Genomic DNA, 23,818 nt, shown 5'->3' on the forward strand with positions numbered 1-23,818 from the left:
TTTAGGGGCCAGCCACTTAAGATTTAGGCATTACACTACTTAACATGTAGGCATATTCATTCTTTTTATTAGATTTAGCCATAACCTCCTGTCATATGCTTAACTAGTAAACAAAGATTGTCATACCATAGTACCCAATACATAGGCATAAGTAAATTTCATTATACCTAATCTATTATCAACATTGTTGATGTTAGTTTTATCTGTGTAAGTTTGTGTGCCAGAATTTCTTATTAAACCATCTGGCTTATAAAACCATAAGAAATATAGCTGCATAAAAAAAATTGTGAAAGAGATAACTAATATTTACAAATTTCCTATGGTTTTTAATGACTTTTCAATATGCTTATGTATTTCATTGAGGTTTTTTGTCTTTTATGAGATGTCAGGCTACTAAATATAGTTTCCCTGCAGAGCCTTTCATATATCTGAGTGACAGAACCAGCTTTTCTTGTCCCAATTCATTATGCACCCCTTGATTTTGACCCATTGGAAGTTGATTGAAGGTACTGCAGTGGAATTAACAATATCCTATAACAATAACAGTATTTCTTTTAAGTCTAGAATAATGATTTCGGACTACACTATGACTATTACTATATCCTGTGAAGTATGCCCAGGGTATTTGGTTTTCTATATAGTTTTTTTTTATTATCCAATAAAAATGCTGAACAGAACTTTACTTTTATATATAAAGCTGTGCAGGAGTGAATATATTAGTTTTTACGCAAAGACACATATGTGTCTATTCTGTCAGTATACTAAATTCCTATAAACTACAACTACTGTTGAATTTTCAGACAGGTATATAACTGATCTCTTAGTGGGGGATTGGCACCTGCAACCCTCAGCAGTCTATGGCAGCTGACCCCTCAAAGAGGGCTGGTCCAGTTTGCAAGGGTCTTGTCCGTCTGGGTATTGTTGGCATGGAGCTGTGCTGTCACCCTTGTCCTCTGCAGTTCTCTCTGCAGCAGAGCCAGATGCTTTGTTACATCCGTGTCTACCCTTGCTGTAGAGGGGATGGGGCTCAGGAGAAAGGGTAAGTGCAGGCAGTTGGCCACTCTGGGGGGTGGAGACTTGCAGCTCGTGATGGAGGATGGGTCACAAAGCATGGCATCCACTTTGTGACCTGGCCTTCATTACTAGCCCGGTGAAAGTTTGTCAACCCCTGCTCTTAGGCAAAAGTTTTTAAATTACTGATTTTATATTTATGAGGAATTTATGTTGTATTTGCTATTAATGCATACTTACTGTTCTTTTGACAGTTGTTAGGGGAAACGTACTTTTTTCTCAAAGAGCAGTGGAAAATATCTAATGTGGGAAGAAATATTGTTGAGCTCACCATGTTACAGTTGTTGCCAATTACAACTTTCTTTTTTACATTATTACAACAAGATTATGATTATCAGCTCTTACATTCCAGAAATATCTAGAAGCCATGCATATGTATATTCTATCCAAAAAAAGCTGAGAATATTGAATATGTTTTTTGTTTTTTCTGATAAGGAAAATTTTAACCAAACTCGCATTCTTTTGGAATAAAAAACCATTTTGTTACCAATAGAAGGTCTATTTTTGCTATATTCCATTGGTAATACCTACACGCACCTTTATTCTGAGGATGCCAAAGCACAAGATCTGAATACTGTTTCTAAATGTAATGGGCAGGATTTCACAAGTCTGGTAAAATATAGCCAATAAATGATGACTTGGTAGAATTTGACTTGGTGGCTCTGACTTGGAGGAATTTGAAACACATGAAGTCACTGTTGCTTTAAAAGTACCTATTTAATTTCAATTGGACATTCTTTCCCTATGACTCTCTTTGGTGGTGGGGAGGACTTTAAATGTTGAAAGTTTTCATGGAAATTATTTATTTGAAGCAATAATGAGCACACGTTAATTGTTGTTACAATTGATAGAAAATTAAAAAATGCATAAAAATGTCTTCAATGCATTGGCTTTCAGAATGGAGCAATTCTTCACTTTTCAAATTTTTCCATATAATTTAAAATATTTTTAATTTTAAAAAAAATTTGGAAACAGATCTTACTGTGCGACTTAAAGCTTTTGTTACACCAGAGCTTTAAATATGTAGTCTATGTACAAAGTGCTAGACTGATAGTGCTACAGATGGATTTACAGAATTGATAGAGCTGTTGTGCAGACTTCCCATGTTACCTCTTAAAGTTATTCAACTTTGGCAATCTGTGGCCACCTCTAATGATAATTCTTCTTGTCTATTGGTCTTTTTGCTGGTACAGTGCAGTTAATGCATTGGTGTGCATTGGAGCTATTAGAAACTGAAACATAAGCCATCACCAAATTAATTTAGGAATAACTTTAAAAATGGGAACCATTAACAAATCTTTACAATAGTGTCTTGTGTCCTTTTTTCTATAAAGCAGGTATTTTGCTAACTGCACAGTATGGCATATGAATTTAAAGACAAAATCTTTGAAAATTGATATAGGAGTTTATAAATGTTTCTGTCTCTTTTGGGATCATTGGAGACATCAAAGATGCATTTTTCTAGAGTCATAAAGATACTGGAGCAAAATCTTGACCTCCTTGAAATCTTTAGTGAAACTATCATCTTCAATGGTGGCAGTATTTTACCACAGAAATCACCATGCAGTTTCTTACTCTTGAAGTATCTGTGATGTGCTGGAGTGATCAATTTAGGGGGCTGTCTAGTGAATCCAAAGGGAGCATCCACACATGCAAGCAAGTGCGCTTGCAGCAGCTCAAATAGAAGTGGTGCAAAGTTGAGCCAGGGCTTTTTGCCTCAGCGGATGTGCTTGGACATGCACTTTGTTGAGAAGCAAATGGTGCCACTTGGGGTAAAATAACCGTGCCTGGCTCCTCCCGGATCTGCAGCCAGGGGGAGCTAAAGCCCAGGGCCAGCACCTGTGCTGTCTCCAGCAGTACAAAAAGCTGCCCTGGCAAGTAGCTCAGGGCTACTCGCTCTCAGGAGCTCCTGGGGCCTGGCCAATTGGGGTACCTGGGGACACTACCCCTTGTGCCAGCTGGACTGCTGAAGTAGCCCTGAGAGTTCCCTGCACCCTCTACCTACTGCAGCAGTCACCCGATGGGGGCTGCCACCTGGCTGTGACCTGCTGCGCACCTGCCAGACCTGGATGGGGACTGCACAGCCAGTAGAGGCATCTGCCCCTCTGGGCCAGCTGCCAGTGGGCTGTGGCTGCAGAGTTGGCCTCTGTGCGGCACTACTGCCATGTGTGCTCCCTGCCCGGCTGTCGGGGCAGCTATCAGCCAGAAGATGTTCCGGGTGTGGTGGCATGCTTCGAACCGTCAAAACATGTCCTCCTGGTCCCAGTTGGCCAGGAGGTCTGGCACAGCCAGCTGGGTCCAAGGCACCAGCTCTGAGCAGGCAGGGTCCTGCCACTGGCCTCCCAAGCAGGAATTCTGGTGTTCCCTATTGGAAAACTGGAAAATCCCTGATTAAAAAAAAATAAAAATCCCAAAGTCACTCTGTAAAATACCCCAAAATCCATGTTTCTCCACAATTAAAACAAAAGACCACTATAAAGAGAGAGAGAGAGGGAGAGTGAGACAGAGACAGAGTTTATTTGGGCAATGTTTTATTGATATATTTACAGTGTTAAAGCCATGTGGAAGCCTACCAGTGTCTCTATCATAATAATAAAGTGAACTCTAAATACATGTTTCATGAATTCATGAAACATGAATATATATTTTGCTGCCTTCCCGCAGGGGCTACAGCTCCCCAACAGTGGCCAAATGGTGCCCGCAGGGGATACAGCCCTACACAGGGGCTATGACCCCCCACCAGAGGTTACGGCCCCCCAATAGGGGCCAAATGGCCGCCACAGGGTCTACGGCCCCCCCAAAAGGGACTACAGCTCCCCAACAGGGGCTACCCCTCTGCAAGGCCCACATACCCCACCCCAGCCCCCTGATTGCTGCCCCATCCCCTGCCAGCTGCTGCAGCCCCCCCGATGGCTGCCCACCCCATGCTCTCCCAGGCCCCCATGGCTGCCCCCACAACCCCAGGCACCATCACTTAAAAAAAAAAAAAAAAAAAACCCAAAGGAAAAAAAGCCTCTACCCCTAGAAGCAGGGGCTGGGGGGACTCAGGGCAGTGGGGGGCAGGAGGGCCTGGGCTGAGGCTGCTGGGGCTATTCCTCTGCCTTGCGCTGTGCAGGTGGGGCCCCAGTGATACAGGTGGCAGCTGAACTGCCGGTAAGTGCCAGGGCAGGGGTTGGGTTTGTTTTTTTTGGTATGGGGTTGCTGGGGTGCAGGGGCAGGGTTTGGGGGGGCTTGGGAGGCTGGGGCTGGAAAGAGCAGGGGTTGCGGGGCTTGTGGGGCAGACAGGGGATGGGGCTGGGCAGAGCAGGGGTCGGGGAGCTTGCGGGGCAGGCTGGGGATAGGGCTGGGCAGAGTGGGGGTTGGAGGGCCTCAGGTGTCAGGGGGTCAGGCGGGGGGTGGGGCCAGGCCTCGCAGGGGTTGGGGGCCTCGCAGGGGGCAGGTGGTGGTGGGGCTGGGCAGGGCAGGGCTGGGGAAGCAGGGGGGGCTGGTGGGGGCCCCCCATAGTCCCCTCCCTCCTCCTCCAGCCCCCCGACCCCCTACTTACGGCACTGGAGCCCTGGTGCTGCACTGTCTGGCAGGCCGTGTGTTCAGCACCAGGGTGAGGGGCCAACCATAGAGATGATCTGGCAACCAGAGCATCTCCACGGAGGATCCAGCCTCCGGTTGCCCTCCGGTTGCCTGCCCCGCTTTTTTAAGCTTCAGTTTTTTTAGACCCCTGGATATCTGTTTTTTGGGTTTTGTTTTTTTTTTCTTTTGACCCTAGGAAATTTCGGGGTCAAAAAAACCCCGGGGGAAAAAAAAAAAGTGGAGTGGCGCATGCAGGGAGAGTGCATGCCGCCCAAAACCAGAGCCTGGCCAGCCAGTGCCACACTCCAGCTGCTGGCTAGGCTCTGAGTGGCCAGATCGCTGGTGCTGCAGCCCCAGGAGTCCCTCAGAACCCCAGGTAAGGCTGCTGAGGCCAGTGCAGTGCTAGCTCCAGCCTCCCCTACACCACCCAGGATAGAAGATGTTCCTTGGGGACAAGTAGCAGGGGCACAAGGTGTCTTGCTGCTAGTTGTTCCTGGGGAAGCAAACATCTACGCTTGTATGGACGCAGCCTAATGGTGCATATCTACCATGCCTTCTGCAGAATTTGTAACGAGGGTTGTGCTACTCTTTGGTTAAACATGGTCTGTGGCAAGATCCTTGGTGTTCTGTGGCTGACTAAAAATTCTGTGGCAAGTTCATTTAAATTATGATAAATGATTTAAATATGAAAATGAATAATACATTCAATATAGTAATCCCTTGGGTTTACATTCTCACATTTCCAGTTTTCAAGGTGTGTCTGATGTTTGTATTAATTACATCAATATTTTAAAGGAAAATGTAGGGAGATGTTGAATGGGACTTCTGGCACCTGTATACATTTAAGAAGTAATTTAGGGATAACCACATATACTAAAAATGGTAGAGAAATCATTAATTATGTAATTTAAACTTCTACCTTTAGCTTTTTACTCTCCTTATTTAATAAACTATTTTATCAGTCGGTATTCAAACTAAGGAAGACATGAGTGCATCTTTTTATACTCCATTCATACTTGGAAGGTCGTCTTTGTGACTGTAAGAACTAGTAACCTTTAAAGGAGAAACTTTAAAACATTTTTTAAAATTCTTGCTATGTGATTTCTGGTTCTGTAGCAAAAGCTGTATTCCACTGAATAAGATGGCCTTGTAGGTATCTAGTTTTGTGTTAAAAATATATACTCGGTAAGTTTTATTTGAATAGGTGCTTTATGTATTTCATGTGGGGGGCTAAGTATTACATTTTCCTGCTCATTTGTCTTTGTAATCTACTTGGCAGTTTGTAAATTGATTTTTTTATAAAAGATAGTCACTGAAAACTACATAATTGCTCTGAATTTCTTGTTTATATTCTTTCTGAAATGTTGCCACAGTTGGTGCCTGATTGAAGGAGATGTCTAATGTTGTTTGGTTTGCATGATCATTTATTTAAATTTCATTTTGGTTCCTGTTGTCTTTTTTCTTATTCATGTTACTTTGCCAGTAGTGATAACTTTTCTTAGAAGACTGCTAAAAACATCTCAATGTAATTGTAAATCACCTTTTATAGTATGTTAATAGAAGGTTTCAAACACTTGATTCTAGTGGTGCACCGATACATTGGTCTGATATCGGATTGGTGCCGATATAAAGAAAATTGTCTATATCGGATATCGGCCTTAAGTGGCTAATAATTGGGCTGATAAGTTCCCATGCAGTGCAGCACATAGGCAGTGAAGAGACAGCCTGAAGCATGGAGAGCTGCTTCCAGCTGGTAAGTTTGGGGCGATGGGGAAGGGAAGGGCATGGGGAGACAGATAAAGGCCCTGCTGTGAGGGAGGGAGGGAGGGAGGCAGAGGCTGGAGCTGGGGCAGGGGCAAGTGTTGCCTAGTCGGGATGCAGGGCAGGGCACGGTGCTGCTGGGAGCAGGGGGCTATGGGGGGTTTACAGGGAATTTTAGTGTGGCTGCAGACCCCCTGTAGCTCCTTCCCAGCTGTGCTGCCCCCTGCCCGGCTCAGGTGCTGCTGGGAACAGGCCCCAGATCTGCGTGGGGTGGACTGTGGCTGGGGCAGTTCCCAGAGGAGCCTGGGCTGGGCAGGGCGCAGGGTGGGGGGTGGCACCGCTGGGAGAGGGTTACAGGGGGTGCACCCCCATGCCCCTTCTCCTACAACACCAGACTTTCCTGCTGCAGGCAGTGTATTGGATATCAGATCGGTATCAGCTGATATGCCTCCTTAAATATTGGCTATTGGTATCAGCCTCAGTGCACCCCTACTTGATTTACTTATTTGCATTTTTTTTAATGCAACCAGTGGCAAAACTCTGTCTTGGTGAAGTAAACAAGGAAGCTGTTCCCTGTGTATTAACATTTTTCTTATATCATATGTACATCCTGCTAATTGTGTATTTATTCTATTTCTCCCGTATAAAAAAGATCACATGCAACTATATCATGGCTTTGAGACCACTAGTAATATTCTAGCATATTGGCATGGTAAATGTTTATGTTGCTGCCACCTAACATTAGACCATTAAAATGTTTCTTTGCTCTTTTTGTAACTCCAGAGTTTTTGTTTGTGCAAAGTTTTTGATGGAATTTCTTTGTCAAGTTTTCTGCAGGAAATGTCATTTGTACAAAACTGACTCTCTCTGTCTTTCTTCCCTTCCCCCCACCCACCATTATGTAGTTTTAAAGACATTTCATATGGCGAGTTTTCAAAAACTGCATTTTGGACAAAAATTGAATTTTTGTTTCTATATATACATAATTTAAATTTGTGTTTTAGTACCACAGATGTGCAGTGAAATAATGTAACGTGACAGGCTTACTGTCATATTTTGCAATAATGTAAACATAATAATATAACATAAAAAGTAAAGAGCATATAATTTCAAAATCAAATTTATTTTCTAAAATTAAATTTTGGGGATAAATTTTAAATTACATATTTTTTAAGAAAATTGAAATGAACAAGATGTAGAATTCTGTTTCATGAAATATTTACAAATATTTGTTTTAGGTTCTGTGTGGGCCGGGGGCGAGCCGGGCCCGTCTTTGCGCACATGGGCTGTGGCCAGCAGCCCAGGCACGTGGGGCCGGAGAGAACCGTGCGGTGGCAAGGCACACACGGGCTAGAATTAGTCACAGAGGCATAATGGTTGATTTAAAGATTATTTACTTACACCCAAGATGGTCGCAGTGTAGGCTGGACAGTTTCCCAGGTACAGCTCCGCTTAAATCCTTGTTGGAGGACTACGACAAATTCGGTTCTTTGGCCCCGGAGTTGTTAAGGCGCCGCGGGTTTGGCAATTTCTTTCCCACGGAGTTGTCAAAGCTCCATGGGTTTGGTTCGGCTCTCTGGCCCCGGAGTTGTTAAAGCTCCGTGGGTTCGAATATTGAGTATATAGGAAAGGGATACGTCTAGGATTGCGCTTGGCGACGGGGAGAGGCCAGAGGCGGTTTAAACCTCTGTTGCCTTCTTAAGAAATGCGTTGGGTCCGTGAGGATCCGCAGCGCTTAGAGATCTTCACGCTCTCTAAGTGATTTCTCTCCTGATGTTCATGGAGTCCTCCAACTTGGGCGGAAACCACTCAAGCTCTTTATACGGCTAACAAGCTAATCGCTAGCCATTACGTGTACATATATTAGAATCGGCCAATAACGTGGCACGAATCTTCATACAAATGGCGGGAACTCCTTTGCACCGTGCATTTCTAAGATGCAAAAGAAATGCACCATGCAAAGAAAGCTACAAATTGGCGGGAAATTCCCCGTTGCACCGGAGTTCTCCTCTGCAGCAGAGGACTCCACCGTGCAAAGAAGCTGCAATTTAGCGGGAACATAATTTAGCAGTGCCGAGGCACACACAAGCAAAAACTCACAACTTTGGGTTGTGACAGGTTCTTACATAGAACAAAATTTTTGAAATGCTGAAGTTTTCTATAAAATGGAAATCTCAAATTTTGAACAGCTCTTCTTAGAAGTTAAAGACCAAGACTTGGAGCCAGGAGAACTGTGTTCTGTATACCCCAGGGAATTGTACAGAAAAATATAAAATAATGCTCAGAAAAATTCAAAATTATGCACAATTAATTTTTATTTTGTTTATAAATTAAACTAAATATAACATTATTTCAGTCTTATTTAGAAATATATGCAGGAACTTGTTTGTATGGGGGGGTGGGGGTGTAGGATTTGTGTGCGTGTGTGGGAGGGGGTTGCGAAGGTGTGGGGGTGTGTGGGGCTTGTAAAGGTGTGTGTGTGCAGGGGGGTATGGATATGGGAATGTGGGGTTTGTGGGGGAAAGTGTGTGGGGTTCATGGGGATAGTGTGCCCCCCCTGTAAACAGTCCCCCTACCACACGCCCTGCTCCAGCACAGCACCGGAGGAACATGCCCCCACCTGCCACATCCCTTCCCCCACTGGCCCTGCCACCACATGCCTCCCCTGTGCAAAGCTCCTGGCCAGCACATGAATCCCCTGCACACAGTGCCCCCTGTGCACGGTCCCTGAGCCTTTGGTGCACTCCTGGCCGCAGCAGGCAGAGCCCCCCAGTGGTGCGTGGCTCCAGCGAATTCCAGGGGCTGCATGGAACCAGCGTGGAGCGGCCTGCTGACACACACCTTTGGGCCAGACTGGGCTGGCCCTGTGCCAGCATGTGAGGTTTGTGGCACTGCAGGCAGGAGCCAGCTGCAGCCACTGGGATTCACCAGAACCATGTGCCGCCAGGGGCTGTGCCCTGGCCAGGAGCACCCTGAGGGCCCACCACCTGCTGGTGCTGCTGCCCATGGTGGGAGCTGTTTACCATGGGGTGCAGGACATGTGGCAGGGGGACCCACATCCACCCACACATCCACAAACCCCTCTCACACCCCCATGCAGGCAGGAGCTCCCCTTCCCACTCACCAGCCCCGGGAATTACTCAATATTATGTGATTATGCACAGTTATACGTTTTACACGCAAAATTATATGGGCACATAATTGCATTGTTCTCTGTAGTGTAATTCTGTTCCCAACCCCATAAGTGAATTAGTGCAATCTGGTTCCTATACATTGCATGCTTTTTGTGAATTATCAGCCTGTGAAGCACTTAACTATTTTCTTACATTCTTTGTTAACAAACCAAAATTCAGCACACAACCACAATTGTTGCCTTTAATGATCTGATCCAAAGTTTCTTAAAATCAATGGGAATCTTTCCCCTGACTCTATGCTTTAGGATCAGTCTCTGTTACTTTAGGCCTGCCATTATATCCCTGCTTTCATAATACATGGAAGCTGTGTAGTTGATGCAAGATGTTATCATATCCAATAACAAAAGAAGATAAAATATAATTGGGAAACATATGGAATGGAAACACAAGAAAATGGAATTTATGTGTATTTATCACTTCCTTCCATTGTTTTATCCTCCTGCTTTTTTTGTCTTTCCCTTAGCCTTCCCTTTTCACTATTGCTTTTCCTATTGTTCAATGGCTCTTCCTACTCTAGGAAGTCAAATTCATGTTGTCTATTTTACTTCCCTTTATTGAAATGAAGTTAGCACCTGACAGAATGCATAGCTAGTTTTGCCAAATATTATTTTAATCAAGGAAAAATTTGCTCAGTGAGCATATATTTGTTTTTGTCATTTGGACCATTGACTGACCTCTTGTCATGGCTGGAACCAAGCTGTATTGAGCAGCACTTGCTAAATGAAGCAGTTTCTCAATGCCCTAGGACAAAGACAACCTGTAGCAGCGCAGGAACCGGGGCTGAATTGGATAAGGTGAGAAAGTGTGCCATTGAGAAGCTGAACCTAAGCTCATAAACTTCATGCTTCTTTGCTGAAGCGTAGAAAGTTAATGAAAGTCTTTAGTTTTTACCTTGCCCTTATTTCACAGCTCTTCTGGCCATGTGCATTCCTGACACCTCTTTTATTAGACCAACTAGATAGTTCCAAAAAAAATTCTTTATTTGCAAGCTTTCAGGCGCACATGCACCCTTCCTTAGGCATAGGAGAGTACAAAGATTGTAAAATTTCTCCCAGGTGGAAATGAAAATTCCTATTACACAGGAGAGCTGAAAGATAGTGCAAGATCTCCTGGCTGGAAAAGTAATTTTTATGCAAATTAGGCTCAGATAAAAACTTTTCTGTAAAATATGAATTTTCATTTCCACCTGGGAAAAATTTTACAATCTTTGCACTCTCCTATGCCTGAGGAAGGGTGCATGTGCCTGCAAGCATGCAAGTAAAGAATTTTTTTGCAACTATCTCATTGGTCTAATAAAAGATATAATCTCTGTTGAGAGTTCTGATTGCTTTTGCTTGTAGACTAACATGGCTACAACCTGTATCCCTGACACATCTTTTGATGTTTGTCTTGGAATGTCCAAGGTTCCCCCTTTTCATTCACTTGTTCCTGGTTTATATATTCTATTACCCTCATAGCATCTATGGATTAGGCTTTCTGCAAACTTTAATAAATATAAATTGATTTGAGGCTGAGGCCATAGGCATGTTGCTTTAAGGAATATTCAAAGACTTGAAAGTATCCTGCTTAGGATGATGCTATGGATCTTTGAGAGAGGATGGCAGTTCTGAGAGTCAGTGGAGCTAGATTTGTTTATTCCAAGGAATCCCGTGTTGCCCATTCCTAGTTACACTACTGCCTTCTCCTTCCCTTCTTGCCCTCATCCTGTATACTCTTTGCCTGACACTTGGCCTCCTGGTTGCACATTTTTTTTATAACAGAGTGAAGTTTTTCAGGTGCCACTCACCCTATGCCAGGATCTTTCTTCTCATTTTGACTTTAGCAGTGTTGACTAAAATTCATCCCTCAGTTCATCGTTTCATGGAAGATTTACATATATGGTATTCTTTGTCTGTTTTGTGACTGTTGTCTGCATCCTTCTTGTAGGTGACCGTAAGGATTTCTGGTTAAGAGACAGTGAAGAGTAAAATAAAAAGAAACTGCTCTTTACAGATTTTAGTACTGCAGATTCATATTAATTCTAGGCTGTATTGTTCATGGGATCAGCACAGGAGCTGTAGCTAGCTTTCAGGAACAGGTTAGATTTTATTCATAAATAAAGTAAGGAGAGGGGTAACTGGGAAACAACTCTGTTATGCTACTGCTTGGAGCCTTTGCTTCTGACCACCTGCCACCATCAGCCACTTCTCTCCAACATGTTTATGTTTGTACAAGCTTCTTTAAGGGATTGCCCTTACAGGCTGATGTTTCCTGAAATCAAAGCAGCTTTGGCATACATTGCTTGGAGTTTGCAAGATTGGTGCTGCTGCCGATAATGAAATATTTAGCTTTGGGGATATTCATAATATCTTCCCATTTCTGCTGCTGAACAGAGAATCTGCAATTTAAAAAGTTAAGTAAGCAGCGGTGACAAGTTTTTCTGGAAATAGGCCAAAGGCATGGATGAATGCCTTTTGTCATAGGTGAACAATATTTATGACACTGTAGGTTATGAGATGGTGGATCTAAAGTTTTTTGTTTGGTTTTATTTAACCAAAGGTTTGACTGTGACAGAGAGGTTTTGCAGGATGTAGGGTAGCAAAGCTGTGGGAAATAGTGATGCATTTCCTTTTGTGAAAACAAATGGTGAAAACCAAGCAGATAAAAGCAGGATAGGGGAAGCATGAAGATGTTCAAGTTCTTTGTAATGCTGGAGTTACCTAAAAAAGACAGTCATAGTTTGTTTACTCCATGACTTCTTTCTTTTTGTAGGACTGATATTGGTTGCAATGTGCCAGTTTGTACAGAATAGGTGTGAACTTCCAGTAAATAAGTTAGTAAAATTCAGAATAAATGCTTTGTTAAATCAAAAGATACTTGAATTACATTACTTGCTCATGTTTGACAATCTTTGATTCTTGAGGAGCTATTGGCAATAAGTTCTTATTATTAGCTGATGGGAACTTGTTGACTTTGTCTTGTATTGTTAAACTTTGTCTTATTGTTAAACTTTGTCCTGTGTGACCTTTGTGTACCAGAAGTATTGTATGTACTTGAATACAGAATGACCCTGTATATTAGACAGACCCCCAATAATTAGATTCCATACATGGAAAATTTGTAAATTTGTTATAATTTTCCAGGTGTAGAATTTAATTTATCAGAGTGTTTTTTTTTGTCCTGAATTCACCCTTTTCCCGCTGCTACAGCAGGGAAAATAGTGGCCGGGGAGGGTGTGGGGGCAAAAATAGGTTCCCCCCCCCCACGCTCTGCCCCCCCAACTTTCTTCCCTCTGCAGCCTTCCACCCCCCACCTAATTATTGTTAGATCCTGCTCAGGCTCTGTTCCCTCCCCAAACACAATATGGAAGTGAGCTGCATGTGATGGTAAGAGGGATGAAGGAGACAGAGAGGAGGGCCAAAACTGCTGAAGGAAACAGAAGACTGTTGTGCGTTTGGCTCTGGTCCTAACCCTGATTGCTGCAAATTTCAGCACAGGTACTCCATAAATACAATTTTGAGCACCACTTGTGCACCTACTTGTACATAGTACAAACTGTGCATGATATTAATCCGGAGCCAAAAAGCTCATGACTTATCAGAGAGTTCATTCAGCTGGGCCCCAGCAGAGTCAACAGTGTTTCAAGCCATAATGACCCTGCAGCCCGGCACTGCTCAGTATATGTGTTTATTCCAGATCCTCTGCCACAAAGGATCAACATGCTAACTAGCCCCCTATTTGTGACTGGAACTGGGTGCTTGTAACAAGTCCTGGAACCCTCCAAGAATTTATATGTACATGAGCCTTAGGGCTGCTTGCTCAGTCTCTACCCCATAGAGGGCTGGGCCACATTAATCGCATGCGACAGGCTGAGAGAGGGGGCCACAGAGTTTGGCAATGTTTGCCAGACATCTAGGGCTTGTGAGGAAACAGGAATAATTGGAAATGGGAAAGAGAAGCATTGTACAGCTATGGGAGTGAAGAGGAAGTTGAAATGTATTTGATGTAGTAGTTCACCATGACTTGAAAAAGTGTTGGTGCTGAAAGAGATGGCAGACAATGGGCACTATAGTTTATTCAGATGGGTTGCACTAACCTAGTCTTGTGGTAGAGTCCCATCAATATGATTGCTTATATGGGCTTTGTTTTTTGTAGCCATGCTCAGCATGGGTTGTATTCAATCAGCTTCATAGTTGGTTTCCGCGACTGAGCACATGCTGCTTCTAGCAGCAATTTAATGGTAGCCAATATATCTAATGAGGGGAGTGGGGGTAGGTGTCTGCTGGTATGTGAATATAAGACAACAGGATTTTTTTCCCCATACTGATTTTGGTGAGGGGCGGGGGAGACCTCATCTTATATTCAAGTAAATATGGTACATCTAACCGCATGCCACTTAATAATAAATAAAAGTGCCTAAAGTATTTTAGATAATGGAAAGAACCCTTTTGTTTATAGTTCATAGAAATAGTATTTTATCTGCAAGTTCCAAATTCAGTGACATGTACATATTGGTAAATGAACTTTTTCAGAAAAGCAGCTATGAAGTTAGTGAGCAGAGTTGCTTTTATTTATGCTAAGGACAGATGTAAACTGTAATCAGAGTTGTATTTTAGTCATAGTGGTTTTAAGTACTACACAGGTGCTTTTAGATTTTCATATTAATAGTTCAAAGTGACACTCAAGATGTGATAATTTCTTCAGATTGTGAGTAATTAGCTGAGATACTTGGTTTTCTTCCAGTATAAACTAATGCTATTGCTATATATACATTTTTTAGCAGCCTCCTTCAATATAATACAAATATATCCCTCTGCCAGTATGGTACTTGGCAAAATGGTAGAAGGACTCTGAATTGTTTGTGTTTATAGCTGGAATGTCAAACCTTCAAGTGTCCAGTGGAAATTTAGAAGTATTTTAGTTGAGGGGGTGATTTGGTATAGGGCAAGAAACACTTGGTGAAAAGCAGAGGTGTGTTTTTTGTTTTGATCTGCCAACATCTTTGTGACTTCTTACAGCCCTTTTCACTTTCTTCATTTTATTTTAATTTAAATTGCTGTTCTCACTGGCTGTGTATAGCACCCTGAGATATACAGTTGGGAAATGTTACATAAACACTCATGTTCTTATTTAGTATTAATAAGTGTATTGTGAAATCTTATTTTAATTCAAATGAAAATTGTAATTGACATTAAATCTTATTTTTAACTTTTTCATAGCTGAAAACCTCTGTTAATCATGGAACCATACTTTGGTTTCAAGCACATGCAGCAGGACTGTGGAGTTCATCTCAAACTTGCAAGTGATGAGGCACAAAAAGCTAGAAATGCACAAAACTCCAAAGCAGGATCTTATGGTGTCAGTATCCGGGTCCAAGGAATTGACGGACATCCATACATAGTGCTGAACAACACTGAAACGGGGTATTTGTCAGAAAATCCTCCTTTATCTGAAAATGGGCAACAAGTTGTATCTCAGACAGATGATAGATCAGCACCAACCTACAGTACTACTCTCAAACTGGGTGAGAAAACTAGTGAAGAACCAAAATTTCGTGAAACGCAAGACACATACTACAGTGCACTTAAAACCTTGAAGCAGAGTATTCGCAATGAAGAAGAGAATGGAATCCCAGATTTTAGTGATGGAACATTAAAGTCCTCCAATCTTTTGAACTTTCAAAAACACCCTGAGATTTTGCAGCCCTATGATCCTGAAAAAAATAATTTGAATTTCAGTAGTTATCCATCTCCTGTGTGCAATAAATCTAAAGATTTTAAAGATGAAGGTAAGATTGAAACAAAGCCTTGGGTTTCCTCATCTAAACTGGTGTCTCTGCAGAAAACAAGCCCACAGCTTGTGGAGTCAACAAAATCAAATATGAGAGTGATACATTTGAACAGGTCTGTAATAGTAGAAGACCAAAATAAGCAAGTGTCAGAGTGCCCCAGTACTATTAGTAGTTCAGATGACAAGCATCCGCCAGAATCACTTCTATCTAATGGAGGATCCTCACATGTTAGCCCTGCAGGCCATCAAGAGACAAGAAAACCTAGACCAGATGTTCTTCCTTTTCGCAGACAAGATTCAGCTGGACCAACACTGGATGGGTCACAAAGATCATCATCTTCATCAACCACTCCTACTTCTGCAAATTCCTTGTATAGATTTTTACTTGATGACCAAGAGTATGCTATCTATGCGGACAATGTTAACCGTCATGAAAACAGAAGGTATATCCCATTTTTGCCTGGAACTGGCCGGGATATTGACACTGGGTCCCTTCCTGGAGTAGATCAGTTAATTGAAAAGTTTGATAAGAAAATTGGTTCTCAGAGAAGTGGTAGGTCAGGAAAAAGGAATAGAATTAACCCAGATGATCGTAAAAGATCAAGAAGTGTTGACAGTGCCCTGCCTTTAGGCCTGGAGGTAAATTCAGATTACTTTGATGAATACAGTAAAAACTTGGGTAAATCGACTGAACACTTGTTAAAACCATCTAAAGTTTGTCTTCATAAGCAGTTGTCTCAAGACCGAAAGTTTTCTTCAACTGAGGTACAAGCTGTTGCTCGAACTGTTGGAAAATTGCAAGCAAGTGGTAATAATGTTCAGAACAGCCAGTTCAGTTCTTTGCAGCATCATAAACCAAATAAAGTGACTGGAGAGAATTTAACTATTAGATCATCCACACTTCCAGGACAGAATAAAAAGGAGGAAGATAAAACAGTAGCTTCTACTCTACTATTGCCAAACCGATTTACAACTCCCCTTGATGCAGGATCAAAGAAAATTTCAGTAAAAACATTTTCTTCTGCCTCTGGTACACAGGTAATTTTCAGTCTGTAGCATATTAGCTTTCCATTTACCTGCACTGTGATAAATTGAAACTCACATTGTACACCATATCAAATGCATATTTTCTGTGTCAAATCTGCAGTTTCTAATTAGATCATAGTCCAGTTTTGTACAAAAGGAGCTTGGCCAGTGGATTAATATGTAGGACTGAGCTCAGTAACTATAAATATGAACATTTTTTTCCACTAGCTAATATTATAAAAGGCACATATAAAAGACCAGTATCATATGCCTGTTTGAGGGAAGGATTTAACCTTTGAGCATTATTGTTAAAATTGTGGTAATGATGCCCAAATATTTTCTTCTTCAGCAATCCCTTGCAGTCAAGGATTTTTGTCTTATTTGTGTGTCCAAAGATGACTGACTGAGGCCAATTCAGGATTGACAGACTTTTGCAATTTGGGAACATGTTTCCATGCACAGTGGGTGGCTCCAGATTCTTAATTTGGTCAGCAACATGCTGTTTCTACCACTCCCACTTTTCTGTCTCCTGTTGTCATTGTACTGCTACCTAGCACGTGCACAAGTGGTGGATAGAGGAGTAACTTTCAGGGAAGGTTAGCTGTGAAATAAGCAGGGGTAAATCTGATGAATAAGAAGTTGCAAACCAAGCAGCTGCAGCATCCACCAGGATGTGGTGGATACAGCAGATAGCAATGCTTTCCCTACTGAAAAGCAACATATATCCTTTGATGGTGCTGTGACATGGCCCAAAATGTAATATAGCACAAATAATTATATAAAGGGAAAGTCCCAAATGTGCTTATTTTTAAGGAAGCTGTATCTCCCCTTTTGCTGAATTGTATGCCTCCTCTGTAACCTTAAAATTTCTGTTGATTTTATTGAACTTTGGACCATACTCATAATACACTTCTTTCCTGGTAATAGAGTAGAATTGAGACTGTCAGAACAAAAGCAAACGTCTTTTTAAATCCTTGCAAGAGACTACATGTTTATGTCCAGACTTGTGTTTTTAGGCAACTCCTGATCTATTAAAGGGCCAACAAGAACTTGCACAGCAAACAAATGAAGAAACAGCTAAGCAGATCCTTTACAATTACCTTAAGGAAGGGTTAGTAAAGTTTATTAATTTTTTTTTAATGGCAATGGTACTCTTTAAGTTGTTGTTGTTTTATATTACTGCTTGGGGGAAGGGAGAGAGAGACATGGCCTGTCTGGTCATATTAAGTCTATACTTGAGATTTCCTCTATCAGGGGTCGGCAACATTCTTGGGTAGTGCCAAAAACACCCACAACGTCTGCTTGGAAGATGACGGTGTGCCAGGGGCAGATGGTGGAGGAGCCATGACAGGCCTGATCTTTGTTGTGGTAGCAGAGCCTGTGCCCTTTCTCCGCTGTCTGCCCTGAGGTGCACATTCACCCACCACCAGCAACAAACTGGGCTGGGGGCTCCACAGATCCCCATGCAGCTGCTTGTAGCCTCTCTGCCACCTGCTGTGAGCAACCCAGGCTCTGTGGTGGGGGGCAGGGGCCTGCCCAGAGGGCTAGCTGTGCAGGCAGCCAGGAGGCTGCAAGTGGCTGCAGCAAGGTCCAGCACTGGCCCAGCTCGTTGCTGACAGCAAATGCACATGCACCTAGGGGCAGACAGTGGGAAACGGGTCAGGGCTACACTGCCACAACAAAGATTGAGCCCTTTCCATTGCCCCTGCCATCCACCCCAGGTATGCGTGTACTCACTGCAGCTTCCTAGTTGCCTGCCACAGCCAGCCTGGGCTCTAGGCACTAGGCAGGCCCCTGCTGCCTGCCATGGACCCTGGGCTGCTTGTGGCAGGCAGCAGGGAGACTGCAAGCAGCTGCACTGGGGTCTGTGGAGCCCCAGCCTGACTTGTTGTTGCCAGTGGCGGGTTCACGTGCCCCCTCTGGGCAGACATCAGGGGAGCTGTGAGGGGCCCAAGCCTTGTTGTGGCAGCGCAGTCTTGGCCCCTTCCCCACTGTCTGCCCTGAGGTACATGTGCCAAGCAAAATACCGTCACATGCTACGCTCTGGCACATGTGCAGGGTGTTGTCAACCCCTGTCCTATATGTTGTTCAGATCCTTTACTGCTATAGCAGTCTATGACTCTCTCTTGTGTACTACTACACATAGAATATTATTGTACTCAGGAAATAATTGGTAGCAGATCACTAGTCCCTTTAAATTACAGTGGAAAATTTATTTTTTAATGTGACAATACAGTACAAATTATATTACAATATACAGTTGCAGAGTCCTGTTAAAAATACAATTATTTTAAATATAACTTCTAAAACTGCTATAAATAAGAGTTCTGTGTGATTAAAAAATTGCAGAAGTCTGACTTATGATGCAGAATTGGTTGCTGCTTGGGATGCTACCTAAATAAAACACCAGCTTGTATTGCATGGCTGCATGACTTACTCATCTATAAGAAGTTATAAATTAAGTGCACTGCTACTAAACTTAGACTGTACACAAAAACCTAGAGATTAATTAAAAAATTACTGGGTTTAATTACTGCACTTTATTATTCTGTTCCTCCAGAGTGTCCCATAAGGTCGTATGGGATTTTCCAGTTCCCATCTAATCAGGACTTGCCCGCTATACAATTTTTTTTCTTTAAAAATAAAATCATGGCTCAGGGTCCATTTAGACAAAGAATACAGCTCCTGTGGCATGCAAGTTCATGGAGGATTCCAGACCGCAGCATCTGAGACTTAAGGTCTTGGACGTTCCTTTTGTAGAACTATATATGCCATTAAGGTGCTACAAAAAGTGAGTGTGCATGTGTTCAGGCAGTAAAGCTGCAAAGACTGTGGATCCACTACAAGTAATTCATTACATTGCTCATTTCTGTTGTGTGCTTGTTTCAGAAGCACTGACAACGATGATGCTACAAAGAGGAAGGTCAACTTGGTTTTTGAGAAAATCCAGACTTTAAAGTCAAGGGCTGCTGGAAATGCACAGGTAAATAGCCATTTTAAATAATTTTTGTTTGTTTCCTAGTTATAAAATGCTCAGATACAGAACTGCCATTGGTTTTGTAAAAAGTGTCAGGTTGTGAGGGAAAGCATACAGTAGCAAAGTTAGTTAAGGTACACAAAGTAATTTAATTTGGATTTCTGTTATAATCTAAACTGGCAAAGCACGTAAGCATGTGTATAACTTTAAATATGTAAAGATCTTAATTTAGTTTAATAGTCCGCTCCTTAAGATTAAACACACGCTTATGTGCTCTGCTGTTTTGGCACCTATGTGAAAGCTTTGCCATGCTTTTTTTTTTTTTTTTTTTTTTTGAAGTGTAAGTGTAGTGGTCATCCCAAAGTGCATCTTGTTCTTATATTGGGAAGATAGAAATTTAGGAATTGGTGTGTGGGAATTACTTTGTGATAACACATTGGTATAAAACTGTTGGCAGGTACTTTCATATCATACATATTTTCCAGGGGCTGTGGCTGAAGCTATGGCTGTGTAGGGGATGAGAAAGGAGATGGAGATGAAGTCTTAAAAATAATTCCTGCTATTATTGCATATACATTGAAAGATAATTGGACTTAAGGAAAAGTTGCTATTTTTAGCTATTAAAAAGATTGCTGAATATCCTCTAATTATTATTATGTGAACAGATGCATCTGTTAGGAGAGTGGTGTTTGTGTGTCTGTGTTTAGTTGAATGGGTTATTATTTAAAAGCAATATTGTAGTAACACAATTTACCAATCTGTCTATTAAAAAATGTTACTTCTATCTTGTAAGAGGTCAACTGTTTTTAATAATAGTAGAAGGTGGAAAAGTGTCTTTTTGTTCTCATAGAAGTATTGAAAGACTGGATACTTATGTACCATTTATTATATTTTAGATTACATGGGAGTAAAATGAAATTTAAAACACAAGCAAATAATTTGTTAAAAATAGAAAATCTAAATTCTGTCCTTAGAAATGTCTACACAACTCCCATTAGTGTCTACACAGAAAGTTATTTCAGCAAAATTTGAACCCAAGTATTAGTGACTTAATTTGTTTGCTTAATATATTGGTGTTATATTTTGAGGTTACTACAACACTCTTTTGGTTACTTTGAGATATCACTTACGCTAACAGCAATATAGCTTGAGAAATAGTAAGAAGTTGTACAAGAGTTGCATCCTAGTTTCTTTGAAAATATTAGGTTGTCTTGAACCGTATAAAAACTGCCCAAACTCTATCTTGTTAGGTCCATAACTGAATTTATTGCTACATTTATTTTATTGTTTATTTATAAGTCTGTTTTCATATTAGGTTTTAAAGGGAAGTCAGAAAACAGTATCTTGGATTTTCATCTTAAACTTGTCTGTTTTAATTGCAGGTTTCTGATTCTTCAGCTGAAATAAAAGCATTGTTGGAACAAAAAACAGAATTGGAGAGGAAAATTGAAGAGCTACAGAAAAAGTTGGATTTAGAAATTAAGGTATTATACTATGTTGCTTATATTGCACAAATATAAGGCGTATTACAAACATAACATTCTAAGTTGGTCAAAATCAACCGACCTGATATGGATAACATTTTCTTCTGTGTATGTGAGGGCTCAGTATTTTGAATTCTTATCTTATGTTTTAGAGTGAAGGAAGTATGACTGGGATTATGAATATAAGACTAGAGGATTCTTTTGGCTTCCCATACTTTGTTAGTAAAAAATAAACTAACAGATGTTTATATGCATGGAAATTTTAGGTGAAACAGGTTAATGTACAGATTATTGGTGACTAGAATTTGCTTGTATGCCTCCTATCAGACAACTATGAACATTTTCCATCATATGGTTATTTTCTGGATATGTGTGTGCATTGACACGTTGACAGAGGATCCTTTTTTATTATTCCTTGTTTGCTTCTCATGCACTGTGTAAGATATCAACGTAGAGAATTAGCTACTCTTAGGGTATGTCTACATATGCAATTAATGTGAAGCAATAAGCTCTGGAGCTTATTGCTCTGGAGTTTATTGCTCCCACATGTGCCATTTGAACCCTTGTGCCTTAGCCAGCTGTGTCACTGTCCACACATGAGCTGCTGTGGAGTAAAAAACTCAGCAGTAGCTGATTAATTTATTCCAACTGGGAGGTTGATTAGTTTATTCCAGCCTAATTGCCCTGCACGTATAGACGCTGAGATGTTTACTTTAGAAGTAATTAGTCAACTCCGCGTAAACTTCTCATGTAGATATGCCCAGAATGTAGTTTTCTTCAATAGCTGCTGGAATCAATGCTAACAATTCTTTTACTATGGTGAGATATAAGTGCATTGAGAGATTTGGGTGTTTCAGAAACTAATGGCAAATGGATACCAACGCTGTATATCTGCAGCAAAGTGGGAAGCTACATGGTAGTGAGGAACAGATAGCAGCATTGTTGAGTGCACCCATTGTTTCATACTCAACACACTTGTGATCCTAGTGAGCACATAAACACCATGGCCATGCAGCTGTAAGTGTGCACCAAAGACTGGTGTGCTGCCAAGTAAAATTCACCATAGGTTTGTGGCACAATGTGGTGAGAACTGTATGGCTCAATGGAAGGTCTGTGAGTGTGTAGAGAAGTTTAAAAAATGATCACTCATCCCTAATGGATGAATTGCAGGTAGGAAGCTCCAACACAACTGTGAAAGAAGACAAATTGCCAAGGATGATGCCACTGTGCATGTGAACAGGTGAATGAGGAATCCTGAACTAGAGGGAGAAGTAGGTGTAAATGCTGACAGTATTCATGCCATTTTGCATGATCACCTACATTACTAGAAAATGTGGGCTCACTGAATGACAAATCAACTGACAGATATGCATAAATGGAGATGGGTGGAAATGTGTACCCAGCTTCTTGTTTGGGATGAAGGTGAGGGGTTTCTCTTGCACATTTTCATGGGGAATGAGACCTTAGTCCATCAATATAATCCTGAGAGCAAAAGGCAGAGCATGCAGTGGAAACACACATTGTTGCCTTTGCCCAGAAAATTCTGCCCTCAGCCATCCTCTGGACAGGTATGGCTCATCCTGTTTTGAGATTGCATGGAACCATTCCTTGTTCATTCATGGAGCACGTGGTCACAGCAACACTTATTGACAGGTTCTCCAAAACTACCTGAAGCCATCTATTTGGACCAAATGACATGGAAAGCTCAAGCAAGGTGTTCTTTTCTAGCATCACAGTGCACGGCTGCCAAATGTGCTGACAACTATTGGGATTTTTGCATGGACTGGGCTTTGAAATCTAACCTTGTCTGCTCTACAGTTCTGATCATCTGCCAAGTCATTATCACTTGTTTGGATTGTTGATGGAGACCCTTTGTGGGCACAGATTTGCCAGTGATGCAGAGGTACAACTCACAGTGCGGGAGTGGCTGTCATAGCAACCAGAAAGCTTCTTTGAGGATGGTATCAAGAAATCTGTGGCTCACTGGAATACCTGTGTTGAAAAGCAGCTGATTATCTGGAGAAGTAATATGATCTAGTAAATGATCATTGCACACAAAATAGTTGTCTTTGGAGATTGCTGTTAGTTTCTGAAACACCCTTGTATACGACCACATTGTTCATGGCTACTGATAAAATTAAATATGTTAGTTTTCAATATGGAACTCAAAATAAAGTACAGTACAGCCTCATAATTCTGGCATGCTTGCTTGGAACTCAGCACTTGGTGGAAATTTGAAAATGCCAGATTTTTGAAACCGGTGTGGTGGCTGGTCGCAAAGCAGGTGTGGGGGGAGGGAGGCAGGGATAGTGGTAGCTAGCTCTGGAGCAGCAGCTGTACATGGAGCGGTGGCACAGGGTGGTGAATGGCGGCAGCAGCCGCTGCGTGCAAGCTTCCCCCTCCGCATCCGGGAGGCCAGTGGGGAGTGGCGGCTGGTCCCGGAGTGGCGGAGGAAGTTCCAGATTTTTTATAATTCCGGACTTTTAGCATCCAGATTTATGAGGTTATACTGTATTGAAAATGCATTAGAGGCAATAGAAACAATTTGGTTGTAATCTGCTTTAGCATCTAATAAAGGGAATTGTTACATTTGAAGGCTCTGTTGCTCTTATGCATCTCTGATTCAGTTGGTTGATACTGGCAGTCTGTAATGTGCACCTCCTACCCTGCCTTTTCAGCTGATTACCTGTTTTCTAGCTGTAATCAATTATAGGCCACTTTCAATCTGTGATAGTCAATCTCAGGCATTCTGTCTCCATTATACAAGTCTTCCCATTCTAGATTTCTCACACAAGGCAAAAGCCATAGTTTATCAAGTAACAAATTCAACATTGAAAGGGATGATTTTCCTTTAGCATATATGGAAGAGCAGTATTTATCTTCTGTCTACAGTGATAGAAGGTAAATATTGGTCTTTACATGTATGTTGGACCCCCTTAACCCAAGTCAGTGTCCACAGAGGAGTCTTG

General features: G+C 41.8%; 1 protein-coding gene across 6 annotated transcripts in view; it reads left to right on the forward strand.

Annotated features, from left to right (window-relative positions):
* The window catches only part of CGNL1 (cingulin like 1), a 141,945-nt gene that overhangs the window by 29,617 nt on the left and 88,510 nt on the right, over positions 1 to 23,818 (forward strand). For 5 of the 6 annotated variants that reach the window (XM_059714727.1, XM_059714729.1, XM_019477668.2 and 2 more), the window contains exons 2-5: positions 14,792 to 16,400; positions 17,405 to 17,499; positions 19,278 to 19,371; positions 20,748 to 20,849. In XM_059714727.1, the coding sequence (XP_059570710.1) occupies positions 14,811 to 16,400; positions 17,405 to 17,499; positions 19,278 to 19,371; positions 20,748 to 20,849 (1,881 nt within the window). In that variant the 5' untranslated portion in view covers positions 14,792 to 14,810. The remainder of the gene's footprint in view (positions 1 to 14,791; positions 16,401 to 17,404; positions 17,500 to 19,277; positions 19,372 to 20,747; positions 20,850 to 23,818) is intronic. The other variant, XM_059714730.1, reaches the window with a different exon arrangement.

Source organism: Alligator mississippiensis, chromosome 11 (genome assembly GCF_030867095.1).
Source record: "Alligator mississippiensis isolate rAllMis1 chromosome 11, rAllMis1, whole genome shotgun sequence".
Taxonomy (NCBI): Eukaryota; Metazoa; Chordata; order Crocodylia; family Alligatoridae; genus Alligator; species Alligator mississippiensis.